This window comes from Amphiprion ocellaris, chromosome 23 (genome assembly GCF_022539595.1).
Source record: "Amphiprion ocellaris isolate individual 3 ecotype Okinawa chromosome 23, ASM2253959v1, whole genome shotgun sequence".
Lineage (NCBI taxonomy): Eukaryota > Metazoa > Chordata > Actinopteri > Pomacentridae > Amphiprion > Amphiprion ocellaris.
Window position 1 is genome coordinate 22,309,290 of NC_072788.1, and position 21,378 is coordinate 22,330,667.

Sequence of the window (21,378 nt, forward strand, 5' to 3'; positions counted from 1 at the left end):
AAGTAGAAAATGAATGTAAATACACACATAATGTATTGGAAAAATGGGAATGGATAAAATGTATGTTGACTGTGTGTTTGATCACGTGCACTAGTGTAAAAAAAATCTGTATCACGTGTTTATTTCGTCTATGTCTGGACGGAGATAATCGCCGGTAAAAACGAGTCTCATGCGTTAAAACGTCAGAGTTTAAATCTCTATTCGTTGCAGCAGGTTTGAAAATAAAGCGCCCCTCCTCCAGGGTTCGCTGGATTTTTTTGCCAACAAGTGAGGTGGACGGAGATAATTTTTAATTTATATTTTACTGAATGGTAAAATGCAAAAATTAAATGTTTTAGCATATCAAAATCCAAAGTCAGGATAATGAAATTATTTCCTTTAAAAAATATGTATATATTTTTACCCCTTACGCTTTGTCATTTTCGTTCATTTACTCACCGGGCGGAGCTTTTTAAAAAACAAACGCTTCTTAGCGACAGCATCCGTAGTAACGCTCTGATTGGCCCGCTGGCTCAAATTCTAGCCAATCAGAGCGAAGCGCAGCAGATTTGGATCCGCAGCTGAAACACTTTTGTTTGAACTCTCGTCTATGAAGGAACGCGGCTACTTTGGACTGTTTACTGCAGCTTCAGGCGGGTTTTAATCATCAGAACCAAACGACTGGATCAAATAGGAAAGGATTATACAATAAGGTACTGTTAAACATTAAATTTAACGATTTTTAAGGGTTATATTTTGAGCGCAGACTCAGTTGACGTGAGAAACTCCACCCATGTTTAGCGTGAATGCTCTGTTTTGTTGTCTTTGTCAGGAGCGAAATTGTGCTAAATCTGCTAAAAAAATCACTTGTTTTTAAAACCAACCCGCCATTTTTGTGTTTCTATGATCACGGTGCAGAAAGGAGACAGCCATGCCTTTATCTAGAGGAAAAAAACAGGCAGCAACCGCAGGGAGCAAAATCCCAAAGCTGGGTGCAACATCCACTGAGAACCAGGTAACAGAGACATGCATGCATGTGTTTGCTCTTTTAAAAAGCCAGCATGCTTGCACGGCTGTCAACAGAGCAGCTAGTGCAGCAGCTTCATGATGCTTAGTCTGCACAGGAAGTGATTTTTGCTCTTTTTCCCCCCCTGCACATGCACAACATAAACACCTGTTGTGGCTCACTGTGGTGTGTTTTCTGTTTGCAGGATGAAGGCCCACAGGTGAAGAGGTCCTCCTCACCTCCTCACGGAGCTCCAAAGAAGAGAACAGCTTTCATCGACATCACCAATGTGAGTCCTGTGTTGTGATTTGAGAGAGTGAAAGCGAAATAGACACATCAGAAGACTGCTTTTCTGCAGGAGATAATAGGACTTAGCCGAGGTTCATCAATAGTGTATAGAACTTTTTTTCTTCAACATTGTCTTTACTTTTTATTTCAACTCATACAAAAAAGAAGAAAACGTATCAACAAGCATCAAACAGTTCACCATTTGGGGGAAATTTGACTTGCAATATCTGTCAACATTATCTTTACTTTTTGATTTCAACAAAAAAGGAGAAGGAAGCACATCGACAAACAACAAATCGCTCACCACACACTTAATAAAGCGCCCCCAAACTTGCTCATTTTTAGTTATTGTTTTGCTTGTCTTTTAATATTAAAATAATTTTTTCTAGTGGAAGGTTTGACATAATTGGTTTTATCCGTTGTGTAATAGCATTTAGGAAGCTGAGGTGATTTGGTGGCAATTTGATTTGCAATATCTGTGAATGTTACCTGTATTTTTTTTATTTCAACACAAAAAAGAAGAGAAGAAAGCACATCAACAAACTCCTCACCACAGACTTCAGTGTCCTCAAATTTACTCATATTCTGTCTTCTAATATACAACTTAATTTTACTCTTTGAAGGTTTGACGTGATTTGTTTTATCTGATGTGTAATAGTTGATCTATTTGTTGAGCATTTAGAAAGCTGAGGTTCATCAGTGGCACATTTAACTTTCAGTAGTGAAGCTTCAGTTTATTATTCATTGTGTGTTACAATTAAAATTTGAGATTAAGCGTAACCACATAAGATAACATCAACAGTGTGACACATAAACCTTGCACTGCCTGATATATTCTAAATTTTAGACTGAACTGTTTCCCATTGTGATTTTTGAGTTGAATCAGATGAAATTCAGCCAAAATCAAATGAAAGCGGCACCGAATCACCATAAAACCACTATACAGAGACAAAACTCAAAAAAGATTCACAAAATCACCACAAAAAATGTGCAAAACCACCAGCAAGAGAGAAAACAACAGAGACAAAATCACAACAAACATACAAAAACACACCACAAAGAGGTACAAAATCACTACAGAGACAAAAAGCTCAAAAACGAATCACAAAATCACAAACAAATGCACAATACCAACAGAAAGCAACAAAAATACAACAAACTCTCAAAAACACACCACAAACGGGTAGAAAAACTGAAGAAAGAATCACAAAATCACAACAAAAGTCGTACAAAACCACCAGAAAGAGACAAAACGGACACAATCACAACATACAAAAAACACTACAAACAGGTACAAAATCTCTGCAGACAGTGACTTAAGGAGACAACGGGTTGGACTCTTCTAGCTATAAGGAGTTACAGGTAAATTCTACTAGTCCAGGATTGTCTGCACATGTTTTACAGCTTCATGTTCTTCAGCACTGAGAATATTGTAGTGATAATATGTCTGCCGCTGATGGTGTTGAAATGACTGATTTTTCACCCCGTTGTTTTTTTCTGTCATGACCAGAAAATTGCCTTTCTGGCCACAGTTTGTGTAGCAGTTAAGTCCTGGTGATGACATTGGTATTTGCTCGTTGGTTGTCCTTGGGCTGGCTCTGAAGCAAACGTCTGGTTTCCTCACATCACGTTGTTCCATGTCATCCCCTCATTGTTGTGTAAAACTGTTGTAAGCTCTGCTTCAGTGGGAATAGTGTTGCGTTTACTTGTACGAAGGCCACGGAGATGCGCAGAGAGTTGGTCCTGAATGCTTTTCTTTCGTATATGTTGAAAGGATGCCACCTGAGTTTGCCTTATTATACGCTATAATGCTACATAAAGCACACAAATGGAGTTCAGCCTGACCTTGATTAGTTTTGTACTTTATTTTAATTAAAGACTGTTTGTGTCTGACACGTATGTGGCACAGGTGTTCATTTTAACACTTTCTGTACAACCTTATAACATGTGCACCATAATCAGTTTTCATGTTTGTTGACATTTTTGATGGGATTGTACCATATATCTTTTCAACATTGACATTTTATGTGGAAACATTGTGGGAAATGCGATGTAATGAAGGGAACCTACCTCAAGTGCATCATTCTACTTCGTTACTGCTGCTCAATACAGGGGTCCTCGGTTTACGACGTCCTCGACCTATGACGTTTTGTCGTTATGTTGGAAATGGTTATGGGCGGATCCTCTGTTAATGATGTCCAGCATTGCATTGGAACTGGTTACGTGAAACTAGTTGGCAAGCAAAGCGCTATACATGACAACATGTGGTTTGGTAAACTTCATCTTTTCAATGATTATATACTGTCAGAAAGTCCATTAATACATTTTTTGGTATTTTTCACACATAAGTCAGTTTAGTGGCTCTGTTCTGCAGTCTGAAGTGACGTTCATGGTGTTTTTTGAAGTGAAGTGTCATAATAACAGCAGAAATGCTCCTTTTTTCTTGCCATTTGGTTTCTGTTTTGATGGCTGAGAAGCTGCTCTGGCTGATGTTCCACTGAAGGAATAAGAGACTGGATGTGTGAATAAGTAGCCTGCACACACATGTTTGTGCACTTTTCTCTGCTTTGTTTAATTGTTTGACTTTTATGTTGTGTAACAGGCTTCATCTTCCAAACGCTGACATTAACACTTTATTTAACTTTTAAACACCTCGATTAAGTCTCTGTTTATAGAGCGATACCTGAATTGTTGCCTGAATTCAGTTGGAGTCCCTTTATATTAATATTTTTTAGATATTTCTATGATCAATTCCAGAAATTACTATGAATATTAACCCTTCGATGCACAACATGGGTTGAAAGTGACCCATATTCAATGAAATATGGGTCACTTTCAACCCATGTTGTGCATCGAAGGGTTAAAATAAATCGATGTGTGTGTATTGCTCTGTGTGTGTGTCTGTGTTGCTCTGTGCGCGTGTTGCGCTGTGTGCGCGTGTTGCTCTGAGTGTGTGTGTGTGTGTGTGTGTGTGTGTGTGTGTGTGTGTGTGTGTGTCATACTGTGTGTGTGCGCTAATGTCACATTACATCTCTGTGTTTAGGTGTAAAGTGTGTCTCCACTGTGGTGTAAATGTGTTTCTCTGCTGCCTCACCTGAGTGTGAAACGATCGCTGAGCTCGTTTGTACAACTAACAACCACTAAAGCTGTTGTTGTCAGACCAGCAGAGAGGTTTGATTCTCAGCTTGAGGTGGTTTGGTGCCTTTCTTTTCTTTTTCAATCTCAATTTACAACTCATAAAGAAATGTGTGTGTTTTGACTTGGTTTGTTATAAAGCTAAATGATCTGCTTGTGTAATCTAAGAAAATCACACTTTTGGAATTCCTGTCTCTTAAATTTAAATATTCTCTAGTTTCTTTTCGTCACTCTATAAAAGTAAAAAAGACAATTGAAGATGTCATCTTGGACTTGGGGAAACACTTATTCTCATTTTTCATCGTTTTTGGGACAATTATAGACCAAACGACTAACGATAAAAATCGACAATGATAATAATTGCTGTTTGTGCTTCGAGTTAATCTCTACTTGACTTTGTTCCCAGGCTCATAAGGTTCAGATCAGCATTCCAGGGAGGAAGAAGGAGGCAGGGAAGAAGGCTGTGAAGAAAACGGGCTCCACCTCGGTGTCTGCAAAGAATCAAGCCAACCTGAAAAAGTAAGTTTGAAAACCAGATTTTACACCTGGTTGTCTGTTTAGATTTCTTTCATTTGAAGCCTCTGTCCCTCTGCAGGTCATCTTCTGTGAGCTCGGAGGAAACCACCACCGAGAGAGAAAGTAGCGACACCGAGGAGGAGAAGGTTGTGGTGGCTCCAGTAGAACAGCTGGAGGATGCTGTGCCCCCTGCTGTCCGCCAAGTGCCGGCACACCTTCAGAGACAGCTGGTAAATAAAAATGGATCCATTTCTGAACAATCTGTGCAAATGTTGTGGCAAAGTTTGTCTAAATCCTTGTCCTCGTTTGTGTAGATCCCGAAGGAGTTTGACATCGACTCTGACAACTCTGAGGACGGCTACCTGTGTCCAGAGTATGCAAAGGACATCTTCGACTACCTCAAACAGAGAGAGGTGACCCACGCCGAGACATTGTTTTCACACCGAGTCGTGACACAATCGCAACACGGTCTCATCTCTTTTATTTTCTTGCCTGCAGGAGAAGTTTATCCTCTGCGACTACATGCCCAAGCAGCCCAGTCTCAACCCAGAGATGAGGGCGATCCTGGTAGACTGGCTGGTCGAAGTGCAGGTGAGGTTTCCCAGTAGCTCATGTGGGCGTGAGTTTGTTTTGCTGGATTTTCAGGGGTGATTAAGCTAAGACGTAATCAATCTGTAAACTGGAGGAAAAAACAGTTGTGAATTAAAGCTCTGGGAGGTTAGGACAAGACAGATTATACTATAACATATTATACTATAACCGATTATACTCTAAACTGTTACACTATAACCTGTTATACTATAGCATACTATACCATAACATAGTATATCACAACATACTGACCTACAACATACTATAATATATTATACTACAACATATCATACTATAACATACTATATTATAACATATTATACTATAGCATACAATACTATAGCATACGATACTGTAACATACGATACTGTATCATATTATACTACAACATATTATACTATGACGTACTACAATGCAACAGACTGTCCTATAACGTGCTATATTATAATATATTATGCTACAACATATTATACTACAACATATACTATATAACATACGGTGTTTTGGGGTGCAGAGGGCACTCTTGAAGACTTTTTATGACTCTGTGGTGGCATCAGCCATCTTTTATGCCGTGGTCTGCTGGGGCAGCAGCATCTCAGCTGCTGGCAAAAGGAATCTTGATGGGCTGATCAAGAAGACCAGCTGTGTCCTGGGGAGACCCCTGGATCCAGTGCAGGTGGTGGGAGAAAGGAGGATGGTAGCAAAGCTAACGTCTCTGCTGGACAGTGTCTCCCACCCCATGCATTACACTCTTGAGAGCAGTGGACAGCTCCTTTAGTGACAGACTGATCACCCCAGGTGTGTGAAGGAGTGTTTACCGCAGGTCCTTCCTTCCTGCTGGTATCACACACACTCACTTAATGACAGTTAGCAAACTGTCATGTGCAATAAACCCAAGTGCAATTCATTTGTGTATATATTCTTAAATTTTGTGTTTGAGTATCCTGGTGTGTATTTTTTTTGTTATTTTTTCTTCTTTATATTGTGTATATATCTTATGTCTTTAATTTATAGATGTGTTCTCTTGATTTTTCTGACTGTGACTTTGCTGCTTTGATGTTGCAAATTTCCCTTTGTGGGACTAATAAAGGATAAAGTATATTCTATACTATATCATACTATACTACAACATATTATACTATAACATACTATACTATATAAAAACATTATACTACAACATACTATAACCTTTTCTACTATAACATACTATACTATAACATATTATACAACAGCATACTATATTATATATCACATATTATACTCCAATACTACACACTGTAAAATTATGCTACAACATACTGTACTGTAACATACTATAATATACTAGAACATACTATACCAAAGTATACTGCAACATATATAACATACACTATAAATACTATAACATACTACATTAGGACATACTATACTATAACATATTCTACTGTAACACTGCTTCTCTGTGGGGAAACCTGAAGGTAACTACAGAAAATCAAATTGTGCGTTGCTGTTTGTGCCCACATGACTGATGTGTGTTTGTGTTTGTGTAGGAGAACTTTGAGCTGTACCACGAGACCCTGTACCTGGCGGTTAAGATTTCAGACCACTACCTGTCAAAAACGCCTGTGCACAGGGAGATGCTGCAGCTCGTCGGCTCCACCGCCATGCTCATAGCCTCCAAGTTTGAGGTGAGGACACAGGAATAATCAGTGAGTCTTCAACGTGTTGTTCATAATTTTAAAAAGTTGTTCTTCTGTTGAGCATAACCACAGCCCAGTCTCTCCTTAGAAGTTTAACACAGTCAAAGTTTAGCTTTGGAGAAGGTCAGTCAACATGGTTTGAGGGTTTTCTTTTGAAGAACACGGCTAGAAAACTGAAGGCGAGCGTCACAGAGACCCACAAGCTCACTGAGAAACAGGAATGGAATGAGATCAAAAGGATTGTGAGAGCAGACCTGGTGCTGAATTAACCGCAGGGATTCAAAATGCAGTAAAGACTGAAACACTTAGGGGAGATTGGGGTAAAATGAACCTGACGATAATATCTAGAAGTTCCCACGCGTCCTGGAAAACCTGGAAAATGATTGACCAATTTTCCAGTCATGGAAAATGAGAAAAAAGGTCAAATGTCCTGGAAACATTTAACTTATCCTGGAAAAATATTTATCCTCCCCCTGTCAATGCAAATGGGTTAAAAGTTATTCTGGGCAACATTAAGGCATATAATATATGTGTGTATATATATATATATATATATATATATATATATATATATATATATATATATATATATATATATATATATATATATATATATATTTGTCCATATTTTTGCATTAAATTCTCCAGTAGGCCAGCAGAGCCATATTAGGCTCCATATGGACTTAAGAGGTTGAGGAAAAACACATAATCTTAATGTAATTTGTAATTTAATGTAATGTGCGTCTGTCCCGGCTGAAAATGTCCTGGAAAATAATTTCAGGGAAAGAGTGGGAACCCTGTAAAATAAAATGTTTTAAAAATATGGCTTTCCAAAAAAAAAAGGCGTTTTCTTGGCTCAACTTGCCCACAGCACAGGATAAATTGAGTCTTTGGAGAAAATACTCCTCTATCATCTACATACCTCAGTCGTAGGTCAACTTAACCCCACTGCCACCATTTTAACGAAAGTGCATCATCCAGGCAGTTTAGTGCTAACTTTATGCTAACACTTTAGCCTCACATTGTAAAATAAAATAGAATAGAATATCCTTTATTGGTCCCACAAGGGAAAATGTGCAATGTCACAGCAGCAAAGTGACAAAAGAAAAGCAAGAAAACACAACTGTAAATTAAGGAGGTGAGGTATATACAATATAAATAGGAAAAAACAGAAGAACACAAGGATACTAGCAACACAACTTTAAGAATATTTACATGAATTGTATTGTAGCTTACTAATGCACCAACATGTGTGTGAAATAGTTTCAGATATGTCAGTAACTGTTCTGACACAACACTCCATAAACATGAAAACATGACTTAACAGCAGTTCTCTGAACTAAAATGTGCCGACCTCTTCCTCCATGTGCTCCTTCTCTTCACTGGGAGAGTAGAATGGAACATTTTTTATAAATATTTGCTAACTTGAGCGATTTCTTCCATGGTTTTCTTGAAACAAAGGGTGACTCCTCTTAGCCCACTGTCCCCTACTCATGTTTTTAATAATCCTGCAGGAGCGCAGCCCGCCTTGCGTCGACGACTTCCTGTACATCTGCGACGACGCCTACAAGAGGGAGGAGCTCATCTCCATGGAGGTCAACATCCTGCAGACGCTGTCGTTTGACATCAGCATCCCCATCCCCTATCGGTTCCTCAGACGCTACGCCAAGGTGTGTGTGGAGTGATTTCTCAGCACGGGTGTGAAATGGGAGTGGTCGTTTGTGTGAGTTCAACACAACATGTCTGAGTATTTGCTTCGGCTTCTCTGCAGTGTGTGAGCGCCGGCATGGACACGCTAACTCTGGCTCGCTACTACTGCGAGATGAGCCTCATGGACATGGACCTGGTGCCAGAGAGGGGATCGCTGCTGGCCTCGGCCTGCCTGCTGATGGCTCTGGTCACCAAAGACCTGGGAGGATGGGTACGTTACCTCATTTAGTTCATTTATAGCACTTCCTTACACTGCAGCTCTGTCCTGAGGGCTGTACTACGCTAAACAAAAAGACTTAATGGGTATCATGAAGGTGGTTTTAAATTCCAGACATTCTGCTTCAAACTTAAAAAGTGGCCGTTTAACGTGTGACTCTTATTCCACACAAAATGAAACAATGATGAGCCACTGCTTCAGTCAACAGGTTGTTAAGGTTAGTACGGTAAAAGGTGCTGCTACTGGGAATGACGCAAAACAGGAATGCTTTTAGAAACTTGTGTTAATATGTTTATTTTACTGATCAATGCAGCTGCACATTAAAGCTGTTAAACTTCATATATTTAAACGTGATATTATATTGAAGTGTATTTAGGTCGGACACTGTCCCATAATTCAGGAAATCAGTTTAATATGTGGACAAATCAAAGTCAAACTAATGTTACTCATTGAATAAACTATTTAATATACTATACAATAAACTATTTTCTAATCAGTGTTCTACCAGCAGAGTAAACGGACCAGACATGAAAGCATATTTATACGATTTCTGCATCGCCAGCTGAATACATGTTGGTTTCCATGGCAACATGATGCATACAGTGCGTGTTACCGTAACTATACGCCGTCATTCGGTGGTTTTAGTAACAGACAGATCAACAGGTTTACAGATAAAACATTTTTTCAGGAATGTGTATCTCTCACAAATAATCGTTGGGAAATGATTTGGTTAAAGGCAGATGCTTCTTCCAGCTGATTTAAATCTGAAACTCTGAAGAGAACCTGCTCCACAGCATCAGTTACCATGGAGACGTAGTAGGTTAAAGACCTTCCTGACACTAAAAACTCTGACTTTCAGCTCAGCAAACCTCCTAACACACGAATATCACTTCATAGTTCTGAGTTATTGTAGGTCAGAGTTTAGTTGGAAGTCGACCTTTTCTTCCAGAGTGATTGTTTATCTACAGAGAACATTCATGTTTAGTTTTAGCTACATGTAGGTGATGATGATTTCCTTTCCCACATTTAAATGAACACAATTAGCTGCAATATTGATGTTTAACATACTCATAGAAAACAACTAACGTGGATAAAATCACTTGTTCGATAAATCTGACATTACAGCACTTTTATTTTACCTTTTTAAAAGTAATTTTGCAGTAACTGAGTGGAGAATAGAAGCTTCTCAGCTGACTAGCTAGCATGTTACTGTAGAACTTTGGTTTTAGTGTATAACGAGATGCTTTGGGTGCAATTTTATTTACATTTTGCTACAAAAGATGCATTGGATTTAGGTGAAGAAAAGCCTTATTTTAAGTCATATTTAATTACGGCTGAACAATATATGTAGAACGAAACCAAGGGAAAACCCATATTGTGATTATTTGTGATTATTCGAGCACAAATCACGAATTTAGTGGGATTTATGTATTCTTGTCCCACTGGAAAACTATATGAAAATGATGCGATTTTTCCTGCAGTGATGCTTTTTAATCTGGAGAATATGATTTATAGACTGGTGCATCTCTGCAGCCCCACAGTGCTTCATGGCATGTTGTGACATATTTTCCTTTTTTTTTTAAATAACTTTCAGTTCCTGCAATTTGGATATTGTGCTTGTAAAATAGTGCAGCTTCTACAATATTTTGATGAATTGTTCATCTGTTCTCATTTCCTTAATGTCTGCACTTATTTACACAATAATCTGATGCAACCAAAGGAAACTTTCCTCCCTGATTTTGTTCTTTTTGTTTTGTCGTTTATTTGCTCTGTGCTTGCAGTCGGTCATTTCTGCTGTTTGTAGTAGACTTGGTTAAAGCCTATTATTGGACGAACTGAGACAATATTCAGCTCTCATTTGTTTGACTGTGAATTCCTCAGTCCAGACTGCAGCCCCGTCTGAACGATTCTCCTTTCAATTTAAATGTAAATTGTTTGTCCATGTAAATTTGGGTTATCATCGCAGCAGCAGTACAAGGGATGGTAGATAATTTTATTTTGTTCCCGCACAGACTTCAGAATCATCTCTTGTAAGGTTTTTTTATTTTCAATTTAGCGATGATATAATGTTTGTGTAAGACTGAGTAATGAACACAGAGCGATGAATTTGAATTGCGTTCTTATTACTTTGAAGGGGTCGACTGCTGTGTTTTTCTTTGTTTTGCCCACTTTAATTGTGTTGTCTTGTAGTCTCCCATCCTGCAGTTCCACTCCGGCTATCAGACGTCAGATTTGGCACCAGTCGTCAGGAGGCTCTACTTGATGCTTGTGGCTCCGGCTGACGATAAACTGAGAGCCATCCGGAACAAATACTCTCACAAGTAAGTCTTTTTTAAAGCCAGTTTATTTTCAGCTCTGTACGTTGATGTACGGAGGCCTCCTTTGCAATGCAGGTAAGTCAGAAAATAGAACACAAATAATTAATTTGGATAACGACAAACAAATCGATCAGCCAGAACAACAGCAGATGCAAATAAAATAAGATTAAATTTTAAAAATGTCAATTGTTTAAGTGTTTATGATATGAGCCCTTATTAAAAGACAGTAACGAGGTATTGTAAAGGTGTAGTAAACCAAAAGAAGCCTTATAAATAAATAATAGCAGGAGTATATCATGCTTTATGGAGAGGTAGAACCACCTGACTTCACCATACAGCTTTTGGTGATGAATATTATGTTTATCGCCAGCTTTAAATCTTAATACACAGTTATAAAGGGTGCTCAGCGGCATGTGAATGTCGTGTTGCTGATGTATGCATTTATAGGACGTTGTCATTATCTAACTCAGAAGAATTGCAGAGAAAACAATTTATTCCCAATTTTCTGTTGTAGTTTAGTTGTCAGAGTGGGCACATATTGAAAAATTTGCGTCTCTTCTATTTGAAATTCCCGAACATTTGTGCTACTCGTAAAGGTGACCAAACTGCAATAATTTTAATCATTTTTGGTCCTGATGAAGTTCAAGCAATTGGTTTATCTGAGCTGAGAACTAGGTTTTGCTAATTGTGTGCAACTGTTAACGTAGCAAAGCAGTGCTGAAGAGCTTTAGCAGCAAATGTACAAAACCTTTTCATCAGCGTAGAGGTTTACAACTGAATGCATATGTCGTCTATGTAAATGGTGAACAGAATAGACCCCAGGATTGAGCCTTGTGGGACACCTTTTGCAACTTGTCACAAATTCTGCCTTAATATTTCTGTTTTGTTTTTTTCCTGGATATTAATTCGTTCTCTAATATTTTTCAGGGTGTTTTTTGAAGTTGCGTCTTTGCCACTGGTCAATATCGACATTCTGGAGGACGCCTTGACCTCCCAGTGAGGCGTCAGGCCTGAAAATGGTAAAAATAAATGTCTAAATTGAGCGAAAATATCAAAATTTCTCTTAGACAAGCCTGTATATAATTTGTTAATATGTTTAATATTTATACGTGTAGTCTAGTGTGTCATTTATATAAACAATTATTCCAGTTTGATGGAAAAGAGTTTTAACATGGGCATTTGTTATTAAGAACTTGTAGTGTTACATTTTCAGTATACGCTTTGACATTTATTTTTATACATTATTATAAGAAGTTAAAAGGGGAAAAAAACTTAATTCATTAGTATTTGTAAGCCTCGTGTGTTTGTGTATGTAGTGCACAATTTAAAGAGTGTGTTATATGTTGGTAGATGCTTATTTTTACTAATGAACTAAGCACTGGCCCACAAGTTTTATAGGTTTTCGTACAATCTTAATATTTTCATACGTTGTACAGTTTTTATCATGTTAATGTCACTATGCTAATTATTTGTATAAAAGACGACCAGATGATGCTACTTTTGAACAGCTGTCATGGGTACTCTAAAAATAAAGACGTGTTTTTTTATGTTAAATGACTCTTTATTTTATTTTTGACTCTGAATTGACCTTTGGAGGGCGACTGAGCACGACAGGAAGCACCATCAGTCTGTTTACAGTCATATTTGACAGAAATGCATGCATTTTTATTTTAATTTTTGACTGTTTCTGACACTGGAGTGTCTTAGGTTTGAGGAAATTAAATGGCAGTTAACAAAACTGTTTTAAAATATGTTTTTCTCTTTTGTAGGGGGTGCAAAAATTCCTCTTATATGGGGGGAAAAAAACGTTTACAGTTGGGATTATGTGGGAGTTTTCATTTCAACTAGATTCCGCAGGATCGTAATTGTTTGGTTTGGCCACTAGAGGTCAGTAGTTTGCCGTGTGTCCCGCTGTGTCCAACAGGTTTGAAGTGTTCCTTAAAAGTCAGATTCTTCTCTGCACGAGCTTCACCTTGAATATTAATGATTTATAAAGACAAATTGCTGTTTTTTTTCTCATGTTTAATTTATCCAATTTGTCACAAATGTCCGGCGTGGCTTTGGAATGCCTGTGGACCAAACGCTTATTCCTGCTCGATTCTGTGGCCCGGTTTTTAAACCCAATCATTAGATCAGCTGTTTTAGTTTATCCCTGGTGTGTTGAAATTAAGTAGAGGTAAGAGTCTTGTCAACATTGATCCGTGCAGTGAGCAGCAGCTGTTTAAAGTCTGTCAGTCTGAGGCACATTAATGATGATAAAGAATACATCCAGACACCCACACTGTCAGACTTCAGCTTGGCTTATTTTCCTCTTAATCTCAGTCACTTCAGACGTATATATTTTCTGTCATAGGTGTTCTAACGACTTCTTTAAGACAACCTACTCAAATGAGTTTGCCTTTGCTCTGACATATTGTGGCTTGCAACTAAAAATTTAACACCTGACATCTAATTTTAGCTCAGAGGTCGTCTTGGTTTGTTGGCCTTTGATTGGAAGAAAACTGAATTGAGTGCAAATCTGTGGAACTCCTGAAAGATTTAAAGGGACATTTCTCAGTGGTTGTGGCAAGATTATAGCAGTGATTTTCTAAACCAACATTCAGTGTTTGGATGTGAGGTGACGTCTGGGGATTGATTGCTGAAATTTAAACCGTTAGCATGTGCCAGAATTACTGTCACATCCTGTGCACAAATGTAGAATAGTTTTTGGTCATCAATCCGAGCCACTGTTGTGTACCAACACTGGATTTTCTTTCCAGATTGGACACAGAGAATTAGAGATGCTTACTTTACCTTTTTGGCATGCAAGCCGCTACTTTTTTTGTTGTTGTTTGTTTTGCACATGATGTGTATTAATGTAAGTGTTTAGTGGAAGCCTTAAGGTGTCGACTGAGACTTGGCCAGACACTCATGCAACAGATGGTTTTAACGCCACAGAGCCTCAACATCTACACATTAAACCTTGGAAATTGATGTAAATTAAAAAAAAAAAAAAAACTGCTCAGACCAACAAATAACTCTGCTTTTACTGCCTGTTACTGTACATGTCGGTACAATTGATTTTAATAAGTTTCAGTCCCAGACTTTGGTCTCAGAGATGCTCATTATCCCCTTGAGTCTTCCTGCCTGAACCTTCAGACCGTGATCATCAGCCGGAGTGGAGATTTGTGCCGATCGATGAGATGACCGCTCTGCTGCTGCAGAGAGTCGTGGTGGTGAAGTGACAGCCTGCAGCAGAGAGGGAAGCTGTGGAAATTGATTCGGTGTCGTTAGATGAAGCTGGGAGAGACTGGCTCAGCTCAAACAGTCACTGTGGACCACGGCGGACCTCACGTTTGAGAACTTTCTCTTGTCAAGCACTTTTCTTGAGTGCTGAAAACCATTTATTAGCTCCAAATCCTCATGTTTGATCTTAAAATACTAGTCACCCACATTCCCCTAAATAACTTCCACATTTTATATCTAAATGATCACAGTGGAGCGAGTCTTTGTTTTTGCTCAAGAACCCATCATTTCATTGCATCGTGGTCATTGATGCTGAACTGCAGCTAAAAGATATTGATTCTAGGAAGAACCTTTTTACTCCACCAAGGAACACAGCAGAGTTGTGTGACAATCGGCATACGTTGGTCCGTCTGTTTGTGTGTTCGTCTGTTGGAGCACAACATTAGTCAAAAACAGATGAACGGATTTGCATGAAATTTTCAGGGAAGGTCAGAAATGACACAAGGACCAAGTGATTAGATTTTGGCAGTGATGCAGCTTAGAGTCTGGATCCACGGATTTGTTTAAAAATTTCGGTATCATTGCAAGATAGTGGCAGGGCATCACAAGTAAACACTACATCAGCTGCCAAACACATGATTGTGATCCTACTACAAATCCATCGCTGTGGACTTACCAGGACTTGTCCATCAGAAATCATACAAGGAGCAATTGATTAAATTGTGGGGGTGTTTCCAAGTCCCATCAATTCCCGCCGCCCACTACATAGCTAGGTCTCACAATTCGGTATTCGTACATAACGTACACATGCATAACACACACCTGTACTCAGCGCAAGGTCATTTTGTTTGTGGGTGCATCTATATTAAATGGCCACATTCTACGTTGCCGTGATTTCTGCCACAAGTTTTTTCACAATTTCATGATACGACTGAGCAGCCTTGGTGGAGTACTGCGCTCTGAGTGCTTTTCTTCTTTCTTTGTTTCTGTTGGCAAACTCCACCTGTACCTCTGCTTGAATTGCAGGTTATTCAAGGTAATAAAAACATTAGAATGCAAAGCAGCACATGGGCCCTGCTGTGTGTTTTCTAGGAGATTTGAAGGACTTGAGGTATTTTTTTTACCGTCTTCTTCAAGGATGAGATGTTTGAGTCCACTTTTGTTACCTGCAGATTTTCGTCAAACCAGCAACCATCTGGACCTCGTGCAGAGCCTTTCGTTTATTTTCCTTGTAGAAATAAGTCTCAAACAGATTGAAAAAGGAGTAATTACAGGAGGCCGGAATAAATTTAGTGACCATGACTCAGTCATAAATGTGCCGTTGTTAGCACATCAAATGCTCACTTATGTGCAGTATGTGGATCCCTGCCAATTCAATTCAGTGACCATCATCTTGTACAAACACACAGCTGCTCCTCCTGAGCCCATTCTTTCCTCTGTTATCCACTCGATCAATTAAAGTGATTGATGGGGCTGCATTGTGTGTGCGTGCATTCATTCCCTCAGCTCGCTCTGAGCCACAGAACCCAATATCTCAGGCTGATTAAAGTGTGCTGGTGCAGATAGTGCCCACTGGGCCGGGCAGATAGGCATCGAAACTGGCACTGCCAAACTGCATATGAACTATTGATCGGCGGAGGGCTGGGAAACGGGCTTCCACTCTGTTAGCGCTGCACAATCACAAGGAGCTGGCTGAGGACTCGCAGCTTTTGCAGCCTTTAGTTCTCACTTCTGAGTTGCAGCTGCTGTTCAAGATTTCTTAACCGAGCGGGAGACTAAAAGGGATACTTGGGCTTTCATGGGATTTTCCTTTTTCCCCACTTCTTATGCACAGTCGCGTGAAGTTGTGAATATGTTTCTGCAGTGCAGTTTGAGGCTTAAAGGAAGGTAACTTGATCCCTCCAGTATCTGAAAATTGAGCTCAGATAAGCAAAGTATTGGTATTCAAACTTCAAACTGCAAGCAGAGTCATAAGTTCGCCTGGCTCCGGATAAATTCCCCCTCAGCTCGCAGTATCCCACTCTCCTTCCAGAGCCATGAGCCAAATAGTCAAACAGATTCAAATAAGCCTGAAGCTGTGCCCACTCAAGGCTGCACATGCCAGCCTGAAAAAAATGACCACGAGATAGTCACCGGCTCAGAGGAGATCAGTGCATCTGTTCAAGTTGCTGTCAGTGAATTCACAGTGACAAACAGGCTTCAAGTGGCACATTTCCACTGGTGTGAAAAGCATGAATTCATGAAGAGAGCTGTCTCAGAATGGGGCCCTGTTCAATTCAATAGAGCATGCATCTTCATGTTTGGATAATTATGTCCCTTAATGTGCTGCTCTTTACTTTTAATGAACCAGTCTGGAGCAGTATTCCTCTACTGACCTGCAGTGTTTAGTGGATAAACACCGTCTTGTTCTTTCACTTTAAGTTTTGATTAGTTCGATCCGAGACCTTTTTTTATCCATATAGAGATGTATTTGGGATAAATCTCGAGCTCAGGCAGGAATTCTAAGAGGTGTTGTGGCTGCAGGTTGGAACCAAATAAATGGTGTTGCCATCTGTTGCAAATCATGATTTCTTACATTCATACATTTTAATTCTGCAGTTTCTGTAGGAGTGACTCAGTCCAATTTGGCATCGGCAACCTTCCTGTTTCTCATTCCGCCTCTACCTCTGTTTCTATTTTCCCTTCTTAGACTGAACATCACGCTTGCGAAACAAAAGCTAGATGCCACCAATTGTCCGTTTTTTTGTGTGCATGTGTTTCAGTGCGTGTTGTCCTGTTGCTCACTGATACACGGTGTGTTTTGGGCCCGCTGACGTTTGCCGGCTTTACGTTTGGCTAATTGTCTTGGCCTCGCCGCCTTGCCATTAGCATTCCCCCCAGCTGGACGGAGTAGAAAGGGCAGCCTCACCCTGTCCGAGGAAAAAAACAAAGAGGGATTGTGAGTGGAAAGACGGCGAGAAAATAGATGAGCCAAAAACAATGGAGCTCCTTGGATTTGGCTGTTGTTGCTCCCAGTGATTGTGTTGGAGAACCAAAACAGGCCGTATGAATATGGATGCAGCAGTCGGAGCTGCAGAGCCAATGAACGTATCATCAGAGACTCTGCTGTGAGTGCGTTTAAAAATTTAACAATATCTTAAAAGGTCACTTTAAGACTTCTTAGTGGGTGAAAAAAGATTACAGAGAGACCAGAAGGGATAATAAATAGAATAAAGACAGTAAAAATGTCTCACTTTCTGACCAATGGTAACCCAGCGATGGTTTTACAGAAGATGCTTCAGTGTATTTCCTGCTTTGCTTTGTGTATTCTCAGGTGTGTTTTATACTTGGGTTTACTGAAGGGGTGTCTTGTTCTTTAAACGCTGCACTTTCATGTTGATCACAGATGGCAGCTGGAACTTCCTGCTGTCTGCTCGTACTACCGTCATTAAATCCCACTGACGCAGCATTACATTGTTGTTTCCAGCTGTGCACGCTTACTATTTTAATATTTCATACAGTACGGAGTGTGTAACAGCAAATTAAAAGCATTAGACATAAGAGATTGTAAAAAGAAAAGTTAGCAGGGCATGGGATAATGAGACAGGAGGAAGGCAGACACTGTAAAACAGGCTTTAAGACACTTCATCTCCTTTCAGAGCTTCTTTTATTGAACCGGTGCTTCATTTTCTATTGCTTCAACAACAGTTCAACTTCTTTTAGAACATTTTTTGGGCCATTCCACTTGGACTGTACCTCTTTTAGCTGCGAATATTTCACTGACACTTCAGCTGCATTGAGTCTGTTTATGACTCATTTTAGTAAATACACCTATTTTGCTGCTGTCTGTCCATGAATCACTGACTTTTCAACTGACTAGTTCCTCAATGTTTAACCTTCAGATGATGCTTCAACTTCTTCAGGAACCTACGCTTCAGCTCTTTTCAGTGCTTGCACAGCAACTGTTATCACTCTGTTTCTTCTTCCTTTTAGTTGATACCCTCCTTCTTCCACTGTAACTCTTGATTGCTGATTTTTCAATTGATTTATTAGTTTCTTTTAGTGTCAAACCTTCAGATGATGCTTTGATTTCTTCAGGAATCGACACTTCGACTCCTTTCAGTTCTTGCACAACAACTTGTATAGCTGTTTCTTTCGTCTTCTAGTTAATACCCTTCTTTTTCCCCCCACTGTAACTCTTGACAGCCTACAGTTCAACTGATTCATAAGGTCTTCTCCATGTTTGACAAGATCTTATAAATCAGGTGACACTGAATACAGATTTCTACAATGTCAGTGACATGATGTAATTTTCATTAATTTTGTATCTTCTATAACTAACTGGCTTCACCATTGTTGAACTACCTCAGTGTCTTTAACAATATGAATACCTGTCTTATCATGTACTTAAATTTTTTTTATGTCTAAATAATTTACATTGTTTTCACTTTGATATAATGGTCTTTGTTTTTTTTTGTAAATTCTTGCCAAAAAAGTCAAACTGAATTACCCATAATTCAATACTGAAAAACTTAAACTCATTGCCGTGCTTTTGCAAAACTGTTTATATCTTGTTTTTGTAAATGCACTTACCTTGCTTTGAGCATTCACATCAGCTATATCCCTGTTTAATGCTTTAAGGCTTAGAAGTCTCTAAGTTGTTGTTTTTTTAAATCAATACCCATCTTCCACTTTTCTGATGGCTTAAACTTCAACTAGTCTGACTCACCAGATGTAGACTACAGGTGTAAACGTACCACTAGACAACATTTCAGGCACTCTTTACATATTACCATTTAAAAAATCCACTTTGCAACAGGAAATAACAACAACCTTGGGGCTAGCAGCCTACCACATTAACAATTTCCAATTTTACTGAGGATTTAGATCTTGCAGAGAGACAGTCCTGCTAGAGTGAATTAGCCATTTTAATTATAGTGCCACCTCCATGCATGCAAATGTTCCACCAAAATAATTCATCATTATTATTGCGAGGGGAGACCATTGCTATCAACTCGTTTCAACTTTATTTATTCCTTACACTTTGACAGTCTAAATTTTTAAGCTGCTCACACTTGACTTCACATTTTAAACTTAGCACTAACGTGTAAAATGACTCTTGCACTGCTATCACTTCCACCTCAAACAGCAGTTCAGCTGGCCTCGTGGACTTCTACAGTTGGTCACTCTTGTTGCTGACATTTAAACTTTCATCCCTGTATGTTTAAGATTTTTTTCAGTGCTTACAGTTGAAGGACTGATATTCTAACTGCAGCTTTACTTGAGAACTTTAATTCATTTTGATGCTGTAACTGAGAAAACATTAGTTCATTTCAAAAGCTCCCAATCTTAACGTTTTTATGGCTTGTTTAAATGTCAGAATTGTACATTTTAAGTAGCAATTCAAGTGTTCCTCAGGCATTTTAACCGTTTGTTGGTGTATATGTTGGTGTCCAACACCAGCTGATAAAGACTGAATACAGAACAGAATACAACATATTTCTGAGCAGACATATGGATGACAGAGCTCGTTGCCATGGCAGCAAAGAGTGTCTGAGGGGTGGGGGGATGGTTTAGCTCTTCATCGGCTTCCGATGATCTCAAGTGGACAATTTGTTCCTCTGACTACTTTTGCATGAGACATTCTGAAATCGTTTCCCTTCCAGCTGGAGATGCACAGAATACGCTGCAAGAATATGTTAATGGCCACTGAATGACCTGATCGAACTCATTGATTAGGGTGCAGAAAAGTACTTAGAACCAAGTTATTTTTCCTTTTGAAGTCACTTGAGGGAGCCGTTGGAGTTGTAGAGTGGAATCTTCTCTGCGTTTCCCCTCCAGTTCTGTAGTCATTTCAGTATTTTACCCAGGTTATTCCATGCACACATTTGTCTGTAAAATGCTTCAATGTGCTGGGGCCTCCTTGGGGAGAAGTATTTCTGAGCTTCACCTGCACTCTGTTCCTTCCTCTGAACTAAATTTAACATGAATCAAGTCTTCTGTTATTGCCGCCTCCCTTTACTGAGCCAGAGTACTTCTGCTCGTTTCCCGCCGCTTCTATTGTAACTGCTTCTGAAAGGTTGTTTCAGCTGTGCAGCCGAACAAATTCTTTTACCGTCATTTCTCACTTTTCTTTGTTGGATCCTGCAGCCTCAGCTCCAGCCGTCTTCAAAGATTTGCACAGGTTTTTACCCCTCTTACTTACTTGACTCTGGGCTTTTTGCACTTCATCATTTGCAGGAAAAGTTGAGCTCCAGTAATTTAAAGGCCATTCACCAGTTTTATCTGCCTTTTTACATTCTTCACTCCAGTCTTCTAACATTTTCCCTCTCAGCAACCAATTCAGAACCACACTGGGTGCAGCGTTTCCAAACAGCCGACCTCCTTATCAATATCTGCTTTTCTCAAGTAACTCTGAGAGGTGGTTCACTTTTCTACGAAGGCAGTTGCTGGTTTCGAATTTCAAACAATTGTTTTGTATTTTGCTCTTCTAGAACCAAGAACCTCTTCCGTCAGGGACTAGTGGCAGGATTATCATGACCAGAAAGACCAATGAAAACTTTGTGACCACCATTTCAGTATATACAGAGTAAACTGACAGACAGCTTGACTGTCTTATTCGTATTATAATGAAACAAACATTTCACTAGGGACTTTAAATTGAAGAAGCAATAAATGGAAAACAGATGGGGACATTATTCATTCTCATAATTCTAAATCATGTCTACAATCTCA

At 39.2% G+C, this 21,378-nt stretch overlaps 1 protein-coding gene across 1 annotated transcript; it reads left to right on the plus strand.

Moving 5' to 3' along the window:
• The first annotated feature begins 549 nt into the window (after positions 1-549).
• Positions 550-12,993, plus strand: ccnb3 (cyclin B3). The gene is made up of 12 exons (XM_023261619.3): positions 550-692; positions 898-994; positions 1,191-1,274; positions 4,815-4,927; positions 5,004-5,154; positions 5,239-5,337; positions 5,423-5,515; positions 7,045-7,182; positions 8,709-8,864; positions 8,966-9,115; positions 11,312-11,442; positions 12,367-12,993. Exons 2-12 carry the CDS (start codon positions 911-913, stop codon positions 12,437-12,439), a joined length of 1,272 nt encoding a protein of 423 aa, XP_023117387.2. The 5' UTR covers positions 550-692; positions 898-910; the 3' UTR covers positions 12,440-12,993.
• Positions 12,994-21,378: the final 8,385 nt, after the last annotated feature.